This window comes from Hesperophylax consimilis, chromosome 10 (genome assembly GCF_061612785.1).
Source record: "Hesperophylax consimilis isolate HC1 chromosome 10, BYU_Hcon_1.0, whole genome shotgun sequence".
NCBI classification, from domain to species: Eukaryota; Metazoa; Arthropoda; class Insecta; order Trichoptera; family Limnephilidae; genus Hesperophylax; species Hesperophylax consimilis.
The window spans coordinates 3,604,558-3,617,110 of record NC_142845.1 but is presented as its reverse complement, the minus strand read 5'-3'; the positions used below and the strand labels follow the sequence as shown (position 1 = coordinate 3,617,110).

Genomic DNA, 12,553 nt, shown 5'->3' with positions numbered 1-12,553 from the left:
CATATTTGTTATCATTATCACAATGAATCCTGAACACAGTGGGACAAATAGGTTTACAAGAATCAGAATTGCGATCATGCTTACCACAAAAAAATAAATAAAAAATTGATACTGTTGCATAAAGGATTTGTAACAAGGTGTGTGGATCCTTTTACATAATTTATTTATATGGTTTCAGTGTGTGGCACTTCAATCATTGTGTATTTGCCACATTGGCAAGCCTTAAATCTTTTTGGGTCCCTACGGTTGCCAAACCTGCAATTTAACCACCGAAAGACAACAAATTATTATAAGCATTAATCAATCGCCTGAAATATCCATACAAATTGAAAATATCTCCAGAGTAAAAATAAATGCCGCCAACAGGAATTGAACCCGCACCTTCTGATGTGCGGTCAGGTGCTCTGGACCACTGAGCTACGTCGACTTATTCCCAAATAATTCAATATGTACAAGTACTTCAATCGACAATTACTGCTTATTATATTTTTTTCACCCGTAGACAACCAAATTGGATAGATATTTCAGGCGAGTAATTAATGCTTATAATAATTTGTTAACCTTTGTGCTAAGCATAAAAACCTTGTCTTATAAACATTAGTTTATCATTAAAAAATAACACCGACAGACACAAAAAAAGTAGGTTGCGAGATGTCATTTTTTGTTCAACAACCTTTAGCAGGCTGCACCCTCTTGGCTGAGGACTAACGAATCCGCTCGCTAATTTCGTTATTATTTTAAAACTGAAGACTCCATCCTCGCATATGTATTGGGAATCACAAGCTCATCCTGCGTCCGGACTGACTTTTGAGATGAAAAGAGCTGAGAACAAGGATTCTCGCTCTCATGAGAAAGGATTATCTTCCGCTGCCGAATCCTTCACACCGCGGAGTAAAAATCCAATGATGCAGTCGCATTTGAGTACTCACGGTTCTTCAAATTTGACCACATTAAATTCATTAGCTTGTTATTTTGTTAATAATTAATTTAAATTGTTATTACATAATCCCACGGTAACGACACCTTGGTGAGATGGTAAATAAGTACAAAATATACAAGAACCGCTATACTGAACTGCCGTGTTATGGCAAAACCTGCAACCCAAAAAGGGGACAACTGAGTAAATCATGTTTGAAGATTTCAACAAACCTGTCTAGCTGTGGCTATTTCCAACAACATTTGTCTTAGGGAATGCTGGGTATCTGCAGCCTTAGTTCTAGGAGGGTTGTTGAATTACTGTTGAAGGCTTAAAAAGCTTCTGAAAATTAAAGACATCTGGCTGAAATAGGATTGTATGTCTCAGATGATTTCATGCGAGGCTTCCAACACAGGTTTCTGATTTCTTCCCAGCGCAGAACTAACTTAACTATGCTGATGCTTCTGTGAAGACTTACTAGGTTAATTAACTGCCTCGCAGGAAATGTGGATATTTTCCATATCCCTCAGACCCAAAGCAACGAGAGTGGTTTATTTATGAAAGCAACCCTCCTGGTGAGTGGATGCGTGTGGAGCACTAATAAACCAGCGCAATTATTTTACAAGCAATAATTATTAGCCTGAAACACTCATCCACATTGAAAAATCTCCTGATAAAAGATACATGACGCCAACGGGACTTGAACCTGTGTCCTTTCGATTTCCGGTCGACAGCTCTGACCACTGAGCTATGGCAGCTTATCTCTTATCCGCCAAATGATTCAATATATACTAGTGTTTCATTCAACAATTACTGCTTGTTACATTTTTTCACCTGAAAACAACCAACTTTATTTTATATGAGAAAGGCATTGTAAGTGCTAACTCTCTCACTAGATGGCGTCGAGACAAATTGTCTACATTTTTTGGTGAAGATACTAGAACTTGTCAAATATTAATCATTATTTTTTTGGTAAACTAATGTAAGACAAGATTTTTATGCATAGCACAAAGGGTAACAATTATTTTACAAGCAATAATTATTAGTAAAGTTGGTCGACCCCAGCCACCTCTGATACGGGAGATGTGCAAATATCCCCCATAAACGGCTGTTCACACTCATTTTTGTGTTTATATTTTATCTTTTTTCACTTAAATTCCGCTTTTTTGTGCCTGTCGGAATCACCTATGTTATTACCTACCTTATTATGTATATTATTTCAAATATGGAATGTATTGCATTGCACTACCCCTGCATAAATTCTGGAATAAATTCTTATTATTATTATTATAGTTATTGGCCGATACAGTAATCGGGCCTTTCAAGTTTGACACCAGAAAATAAGACTTACGATGTTTCTATCTCACAAAATCCTTCATAAAAATGTAACATCATCCTCGTCTCTACAAGTTCCACAGTTAACCACCATGCGATGCTTGTGTATATAATAGCGTTATCTTGAAACGTATGCTAATTTTATGTGCGTCATTTGTTAACACACTTCGGATGGGAAAGGTATTTCTACCCGTTCGGTCGAATGTTGTTTAAGGACGGGAAGGGTATTTTTACCTTTTGCGCCGGCTTCATTTCAATGGCAGAAAAGAATAAATTATCCAATGTTTTTGTATGAATATTATATGCCAATCTCTTTTTAAAGGTTCCAACTATATGTACATAATTATCAAATCGCAATACAATTCTTCTTTTTACATTTATATTCAAGTCTTTAGTGTACATCGGTATTTCAACAAAGGGACCTTTTATTATTGAATACCTGACACTTGATAAGCTATGCGTTTGAAGATTAACGAAATAAGTAATTTTTTGGTTAGTCATTTTGTAGCTTGGGTAAGCCAAGTTAGTATGTAGAAATTATTCATTATTTTCGAAGATATAGCGAATTAAACCAAATTAAAATAATTCGCACGGAACCTTTATTTTCGCCCGTCGCCAGCAATCCGCTGGCACAAAAGATACTCGCCTGGAAGTGTGTTAAGTTCTTTTTGCTATGGACATATAATAGTCGGAGATTGTGTTTAAATGTGATTCCTTTAAAATTTTAAATGCAAATGCTTAATTTTTAGTGCTGTTGTCGTTGTTTTTTGGTTAAAATTAGTTGTTTTAAGTGAGTGGCTAATAACTGTCACTCCAAAAGATACAAACTATAGTTAAAGCACCTCCGGCCAATTGCTATGATTTTTAGGAAAAAATGCTTTATGTTCATTTTTACAATAGATGGATGGATTTCATCACGCGTCATGCCGAAGAATCCGGATCAAATCTGGTACAGTGAAGATAATGAAGATCGGTCTTGTAAATTTTTTTGCTTCATTATTATTAAACATATTTTTTTATTAAAACATATAACTTGTTTTATTATATTACTTTAAAAACACTGGTAAAGTAAAGAAGGCATGTACTAACGATCAATTATTTAGGGATGTACAAATGTCTTTTAAAATATTTTTGGGTGACCAATAACTGTATCATATACCCTAAATTTATTATTATTATGGTAACTATATTTTTCGTAATTTTCTGCAATCGCTTTTGCACAATGATATACAGGGTGTCCGGAAACTCGTAGTACAAGCGGGAAACTGGTGATTCTACATCACATTTGGAGTCGATTTTGTAGTATATATTTTTTTTATTTGAGCTTTCGTTATCGAGTAAATCGAGTTTGAAGTTGATTTTTTTTTTTTTTTTTTTTAATAAAATTCATATATATTATTACTGAAGATCAAAGTACCCAACTAATTAAAACTATTTGAAAGTAAAACAAATGAAGAAACTCGGATTTGAAGCATTATTTTGAAATCACCCTTCATTTAACCCGGTGTAATCATAAAATATTTCTGCTCTGCAGGGTTAAAACATCTGTTATTCAACCCTAAACACCAGAAAAAACTTTAACCCTAAAATAGCCGAAAAATATTTTTTTTTGGTTTTTTTTTTTTTTTTTTTGAAAATGCTCAAATCAGAAAACTTTATGTTTTTTTGGGTTCCCCTTGTGGTGTAGATTCTCCAGTTTCCCGCTTGTACTACGAGTTTCCGGACACCGTGTATAACACCCATAGTGGACTAGATCGCCAACCTGGCGGCCATTGCCGTAGGAATTTGAAGCCATCTTGAAAGAGTCAGATTACGGCGGGAATTCAAAATACATGCATTCTATCGTACATTAAGAACATATTTTTATGTAGTATATTATCAGTTATAATATACTATATTATATTATTATTATTATATTCGTGTAGTATATTATCAGTTATAATATACTACATGAATATACATTAAATAATATTAAATTAATACCAGTATCACATATTCGTGACTTGGGTGTAATATTCGATGAAAACTTGTCATTCATTGAACACATCAACTATACATCTAATAAGGCTTTAAAGATGCTTGGCTTCCTTTGCAGAACTTTAACTAATATTAACTTAATTTTAAGTCCATAGATTGTATGAGAACCCTCTATATTTCATTAGTCAGAAGTCAATTGGAGTATAATTCACCTATTTGGTCCCCTTTATATAAAGTTCACTCCAATAATATAGAAAGAGTTCAGCACAAATTTGGGGCGCTATTGATTTATTTATTGACTCCATATATAGAATTAAGCATAATCTACACCAACACTTTGTTGAATCCTACAAATTAGAGTAGCGTTGGTAAATTAGTTTTAATGTTTTGTCTTATATGTAGTGTTGTTGTAATTTCTTTTTTACTTTATGTTACTCTTACGTTTTACTAATATTGCTTCATATTTTTTAATATTTTCTTATTATACTTGTAATCACAATTTTACAAGTGTGTATTTTGTACCTTCTTTAAAATGGATTATATCTATTTACTGTCAATATCTCCTGTATAATACATATTCTCCTATGTACACTGCATCATGTATCACTTCTATGTAAAAGCCTTTTTAGGTGTATATATATATAAATAAATAAATAAATATTTGTTTAAACATCTTTTTATGAAATGTATACTATATTTCTAATTAAATATTGAGTAAATTATTAGTAAATAAATAAATGGATTATTAACCGACTCACGGAATGTGTGACAAAAGGCTTTTCTAATTATGGTTTTAATACATACCGCACCATCATTTTAGGACTCAACCTTTGCCAAATATAATATTAAAATAAGTTATTGTGAAAGAAAAAAGACTGGATTTGACAAAAGTTTGATTGGGAATTGGGAAAAGAGAAAAAATGACATATTATATTAACAGGATAGGATCCTGGGTTTTTATTAGAAACTAGAATATGTACACTCATTTTTCAAAGCACCGATACGTTGTTGAACATTTCTTGTGAGAGTCATGCAACGACGTCTTCAAAATCGTTCACGTCAACTTCGCGCACGCTTCGAGCTGACACAACTTACTGCCCTTTGAATAATATTGTCTTCGTTAGGCTATGCCTAATGTTTAGCTTCATTTTTTCATTCAATTTTTGTCCATGGTGATGAAATCTTATTTTTAAATATCTACGGAGAATTAATTTGATCAAAATTTGATAGTGGGTCAAGGTACCAGCTTCTTGATCGAACGCATGATCCACTAAATCGTTGAAAACTGGCGTTCCAACTATTTTCTTAAAAACTATATTCTCAATAATCTGGCTGGTGCCCTTGTTAGTTATTTTACCTTGCTTTTCCAGCAAGCGGAATGCTGCTTCAGTGAGGGAGCACACGTGACTTACACTTTTGGAGGGATGGATAAGACCGCCATTGTCTTGTAAATGTATAAGCCTGTAGCTCCGGTACACAAAGTATTGTGAAGCAGTGGTAGGCTTATCTTCCAAGCAGGAAATGCACTTGCTGCACGTTACTTTCTTCTCAGAAATCAGCTTTCGCACCACGTAGCCTGCGATGTAAGTCGACACATTCTCCACGAACAACGAGAGGGACGGAATGTCCGGCACCACATCTTCTTCAGGAGTTTGTGGAACTTCGCTGTCAGCATGGTCGTCTTCTGTATTTCTCGGCAGGAAATCATTACAAATTAAGTTTGTCTCATCCTGGGGTATGCAATTACCGCTTCCTTGAAAAGCCGTCTTAAATTTGGCAACTAAAATCTGCCGCACCGCAGACCGTAGCTGGTAAGCTGAAGGATTGTTGTTGAAGCCGCCACGACTTCGAATGCAGGCAAAAAACAGCTCCAAATGATCTTGGCTCAGTTTGTAAGTAAGAAGAAAGCTGAAAAAAGATTTATAAGCGATTAAATTCACTGGTTGTAAACTGTAGGCACAAATAGTAGCACACATACATAAAGAATGCTTACGCCATTTTAGGGCTATCACCAGTGAGCAGCTCCTCAGACAAGGCCAAGACTGTTTTCATGGCAAGGCATAGACCTATGACGCATGTCTTGCGTCGAGAATGGTACACTGGAGTTCCATCCTTCAATGTAAGGCTTTGCAGCATTGCCATTGTCTTCATGAAAAACGACCTGTACATATGGAGGTTTCATTTTCTGATGGGGGCCTTGTAACCTCTACATCTCATGTGGCGACTGTTTAAATAATCAAACATCCTGCCGATAAAGAAACAAAATTAGACAATATTCTATTTTAATAGCAGTTACTAAAATACAGTATTAAGTTGCTTTTTGAGTAGAAAAAAACAAACCTGTCAATAGTTTGAATGAACTCAATAGTTCCTCCGCAATCGGCGAATCCAGGCTGATTAGTTTGTTTGGCGAAGAGCATGGCCTTCGCAACAGACGAACTGAATACTTGCGTTGCCAATTTGACTTTCAGTTTTTGTTGTTGAAAATGAATGTGCGCGTGGCGTAGCTTGTTGGCAGCCCTCAGCCCCTGCTTCGTCTGCAAGAAGTGCAGCTGTTCGATGTAACGCCAAGATATAGTCTGAAATTTACAAAACATATACTGTCAGAAAAAAAGAGTATTGATCGACAGACAGAATTTTTGCCAAAAATGTCAAAATGTAAAACCCACCTGTCCTGTAATTCCATTCTTTAAATCCCCATGTTCAGCGAGAAGATTTCTTACAAGCTTAATCATGTGGCAAACATCCAGCATCATGTAAACCTTCCGTCCCGGATCACAGGGGTGAGAGAAATACGGCTCGGTTGATATGATATCCAGGTCCACACCCAGTGACCTTGCCATGGACTTGTTAGCTGCAAGACCATCGCAAACCACAGCTTTACAAGAAATGCCGGTAGAATCTATGTGTCGTAAAGCTTCGAGTTCTGATCTCCGTACCCCTGGCCAAGGTCAACAAATCCATGGTACTCTTTGCCATCCCAGTGTGTGTTTTTTCTGATGGCCATCTCATCGAGCATAAGTGAGCAGAACTGTTCGGTGCCTTTAGCACTATCATTTATTTCTTTTAATGTCCTCAGAGCGCTGTCTAAGAACCCTACGGAACAAATTAAAAACAATTAGTGCATTGAATATAAATAAAATTGAATATAAAATTGTTGGGGCAATTTGGTAATTGGTACACATACCCGGTTTTACTTCCGTACTGAGGCTCCAGTTCCTCAGAGTCAACTCGGCTGGCAAGCAAAATGTTTGACGCAAGTACTGATACGCTCTTGGCGAGTAAAAATGCAGCGTTAGAGCAAATTGCTTAAGCATAGCTGGATACTCAATTCGCTTAGGATTTTTAACACCACTTTTTATAAGCATTTTGTTCAGTGTTAGTGGCACGCCACTGAAATATTCATCTAGAATATCTTGACATTGGCCTTCCACCAAGGATTTCTTTTTCAAATCGGCAATGACATCTTGCAATCGAGAAATTCTGCCGTTGCGCCGGCGTTCTCGGCTCAACGATGCATTAAATTCCATTATTATATGTCCATTATTTTAGCTCCATTATTTGGGCCCCTTCTGAGCAAAACCATATTCTCGAAATAGAAAAAGTACAAAAGAGATTCATGCGTTACCTATATATGAGGGAATATATGTACTACCCTTTCCTGTATCCATCCTTATTCTTAGCAGGAATGCTCGATCTTAATACATTAGAAGCCCGCCGAAAAATATTTTTAGGAAAACATTTTTTTAAGATAATCTCTGGAACTATACATAATCCACCTATTTTGAAAGAGATTAACTTATATGTCCCAGACAAGTATACTCGTGGAAGGTCCCATACCCTTTTTTATGCTCCAAAAGCGAGGACTTCTGCCTATCAGAACGCCCCAGTCAACAGAGCGACTGAACTGCACAACGAGTCTGCATTGACCATCGACATTTTTAACGTAACCTACAGGCAGTTTAACAATTATCTTTTGACGTATGTCACAAAGTAGTGAAACTGACCTTTTTATGTGTTTTGCTATACTTTTTGTCTAATTTGTAATCTTCTCCATAATGTATTGGTGAATAACCGTTTTACGGAGAACATGAAAAATAAATAAATAAATAAATAAATGTCATTCATTTTAGTTTTATATTATTTTATTTCTTTTTATATAACCTAATCGTTGATAATTACTTATGGTAACTTCTAATAATGTTAATCTCCTTTTTTTTATGAAAATGTAATGCTACGTCCAAATGCTTGCGACAAGCAGCTTGTCGCAAGCTCAGGCAAGCTCTGGCAAGCGAATGGCTGGCATCCCCACACTTGCAAGCGCGCCAGTATATTCGCAGAGCCCAAAGATGGCGGACGTCGAAGCAGCTGCATCAGCTGTCATTTTTGCGCTAACGTATTTTTATTATAAAGCGAAACAAAATGAAAAAAAACGGAAAATTCGAAAGAGAAGAAGATGGTGGATGATTAAAATTCACAGAAATCGTACCAGGTAATTAATTTATATTCTAATATTTTGTTTATTTGTGTGTTTTGTGTTCGTAGATGCTATTTTTTTTTTGTTTTGTTTCAGAGAACTAATTGAAGAACGGTTTAATGAACTTCTTTGTGAGCCGTCTGGGGAGTTTGATAACTTCTGTCGCATGACCTCGGCTGATTTTGAATTCTTGCTGAACAAAATTTCACCTGCGATTTCAAAGCAAGATACCAATTTCAGGGAATCTATACCAGCGAAATATCGTCTTGCGATAACTTTAAGATTTCTGGCATCTGGCGACAGTTATAAAAGCCTTCATTATTTATTTAAAGTATCGAGCCAAAGCATATCTACAATCGTACGAGAAGTTTGCAAGGCTATTATTGCAGTTCTAAAGGACGAAATAAAGGTAAAGGAAAACAATAATAATATTTTTTATGATATTTTTTATTTCTTTTTTGTTAGTACAAATTACAATTACAAATTACAATCACAAATTACAATTACAAATTACAATCACAAATTACAATTACAAATTACAATCACAAATTACAATTACAAATTACAATCACAAATTACAAATTACAATTACAAAAAAGTTTACTGATTAGTGTCATGAGACACTAATGAACAATTAAAATTTTAATGACACTAACAATTTACTGATTCGTGTCATTAGAAGATTCGAAATCTTCATACGCTTTCAATAAATCTGCGTTTGCAATGTACTCTCGAGGGGGCTGAAGTATTTCTGCCGATATTATTTCTATTGGACGGGTAGAATTGCAGTCGTTTTGGGGTTGACGATTGGATGAATGCGGATTGAAAGTATCGGGTTGTATCGGGTACTGGTTAAATGGAACAAATTTTTTGGTTCTTCGAGGTTTTGGGTTCAATAAGCTCATAGAGGGCTCGTAAGAAGTTTGGGAGGATGAAGGGCGTTTTGGAATTGGTGTGCTCAAGGGTTCGTAATGGGAAGATTGAGATGATGAAGGTCGGCTGGGAAAATGGACGCTGGATGCCGATGGAGGTCTATAAAAATTTGAATATTGAGGAGATATTGAGGTTTCTCTTATGAATTCACTTTGCTGAAGTCTTTCCACAAACAATCCATCAATTTTTAACATAAAAAGTTTCCTTTCATTGTTAGAAAGCTCCCGCAGCTTCAAAGCTAATAACTTTCCGTAGAGGTCACATTCATCGTCTTTGGGAGGCGGTGGCTTATTTAAAATGTTTGTCAATTGTCCTAAAGCTGTGGTCATTTGTCGCTCAGCAAAGTCAGGACCACGGCGAGGGGGTTTCGGCGTAGAAACAGGTGTGGCCGAAGAAGTCGATGGCAGCGGGTGATTGTTGTCTTCTCCTAATAAGTCCCCATCCATCTCTTCGGATTCGATTTCTATCTCGTCGATTTCCGGTCGTGATTGCTGAAAAAATATAAACCGACAGTATTAAATTGTTATTTGTTACAGATTAATTGTTTTATTAATTACTGATATACCTAATATGTTATAATTTCAGATGCCCTCAACAGCGGAAGGTTGGCTGGCAATAGAAGAAGGATACAGGAGCAAGTTTCCACATTGCGTGGGTTCGTTGGACGGCAAACATATAGTTATTGAAAGTCCATTTTATAGTGGTACTGAGTATTTCAACTACAAGAAAACGTTTAGCATTGTTCTTATGGCATTAGTCGATAGCAAATACAAATTTACATTTGCGGACATAGGAAGTCAAGGGAGAATTAGTGACGGTGGTGTTTTTAAGAATTCATTATTGTGGCAAAGAATTTGTAGAAACGAAACTAATTTCCCCACATCTTGCCCACTTCCTGGATCAAATAATGACGTGCCTTACGTCTTTTTAGCCGACGGTGCTTTTGCCCTAAGCACTCATATAATGAAGCCATACCCTGGAAATCATGAAATAGGTTCACCAAAAAGGAAATTTAACCAATGCTTATCTAGGTCTCGGGTTGTCGTGGAAAATACATTTGGGGTTTTAACTTCAGTTTTCAGAATTTTCCGACGACCAATTAATTTGCAACCAGATACTGTGTCGGAAATCACGATGACTTGTGTACTCCTACATAATTTTCTCAGAAAAAGTGAAAGTTCTTCAGCAAGATATACTCCCCCAGGTACGTTTGATGCACATGATGAAAATGGCAATCTTATGAGACTTGGTTCATGGCGAAGAAACCAGGATGAATATAATGCAATACAAAACATGCCAAACATACCCCGAAGGTCGCCGTTGAACGCCATTCAAATTAGGGAAGAATTTACTTCATATTTTTGTAGGAGCACTACCTGAAGAGCGATTCTATATCTTTAGTGGGATCGTAACGAGATAACGGACGCGATCTCCTTTCAGATTTGTGTGATTTTCTATAGCGGTTATTTGATTTTTCTATGGGCCGATGTCAGGTTTTAGCTGTGAGCTGTGGCGGCTCATGACTTTTTTGTGTGCTAGTTTTTTTGTATGAAAAATTTTATGAATTTTTAGTTTGGCCGTGTGTCACACGGATTTCCTGAAAAATCTTCATACAAAAAACCGATTTTCGAAAAGAATAAAAGAAAATTCGCCTACGACAACTTCAATAATGCCGTTTTTTAATATTAGCACTCTAGCACACCCAAAAGTCACGAGCCGCCACTGTATGTGAGCTGTCACATATTTTAGCTTAGATCGTTCTAAACACTAATTCCTATTAATAACAGCCATAGAAAATCACACAAATCTGACAGGAGATCACATCCGTTATCTCACAAAAGATATAGAATCGCTCTTCAGGACGTGATTTATAAAATTACATTTTACCAATATAATTTTATACAATGTCATGTCATGTCAATAAAATTAAACCTAAAAATAAACCATTAAAGTAATATGAAGTTTTTTTACTCACCGTTTCGGTATTTATTGTATTTCTACAGGTATATATAGGCAATAAAAAAAGTTCCATCGTCTTGTACGCGAACCAAATGGGATCATATATGTCTTCAACGCCTGAAAGGAAAAAAAATATGATATTTCTCTTACAAATTTACTCAAATAAATTGAAACAAAAATAAGGTAAAGAGGCATAAAAATAATTATCCATACCAGCGCCAGATCGTATGGAATCTTGCTTCTTTTTTAGATGTTTCCTAAAAGTTGTCATCAAAATCTCTTTCTTTGATTTTATTTCCTTTACGGGCTTATTCACAGTTCGGCTCAAACGAGTCCACGCATCAGACACTTTTTTTTTTATCTTTATGATCCACATCGTTTGGGTTCCAAATGCACGACTCCCCTTGGTAACATTCCAAGAAAAATAATGTCGTGTCATTTGTCCAGGTATTCATGTTTGGAATTTTTATTTGTATAAAAAGTTCGGAACGAAAAGCACGTCAAGTTCGGAACGAAAAGCACGTCTACCTTCCGCCAGTCCGTAAGTTGTACTAACGTGTGGATGCCACGCCAGCGTTTGCCGCAAGCGCTTGCCGCTTGGGCCAAAATATCCGACCTCGATCGGATCGGCGGCAAGCTCTCGCAAGCTCTTGCAAGCCTACGCAAGCCAAGCCACACGCGCGGCACCAGACGCTGGGGCTTGTGGACGCTTGCAGAGGCTTGCCACGTATTTGGACGCGGCTTAATATTGTTTTTTTTTCGTTTATTCAAATATAATTCTTAATTGATCGATGGACCGCATAAATAAACCACTATGGACCCAGCTCCATAAATCAACTTCTATAGATGGATAACTTCGAGCTTTTTCTATGAAACAAATTTGTCCTAAAATACCATAGATACGCCAATATGTAGACAGTAAAATTCTCATTCGGAGCCTACTTATTATACTACAT

General features: G+C 36.2%; 1 protein-coding gene across 1 annotated transcript; it reads right to left on the bottom strand.

Moving 5' to 3' along the window:
- Positions 1-9,341: 9,341 nt before the first annotated feature.
- Positions 9,342-12,328, bottom strand: LOC149420194 (uncharacterized). The gene is made up of 3 exons (XM_089636039.1): positions 11,811-12,328; positions 11,614-11,714; positions 9,342-10,129 (listed from the first exon to the last, which is right to left on the bottom strand). The coding sequence occupies exons 1-3, from the start codon at positions 12,034-12,036 to the stop codon at positions 9,365-9,367; spliced, it is 1,092 nt and encodes a 363-aa protein (XP_089492165.1). The 5' UTR covers positions 12,037-12,328; the 3' UTR covers positions 9,342-9,364.
- Positions 12,329-12,553: the final 225 nt, after the last annotated feature.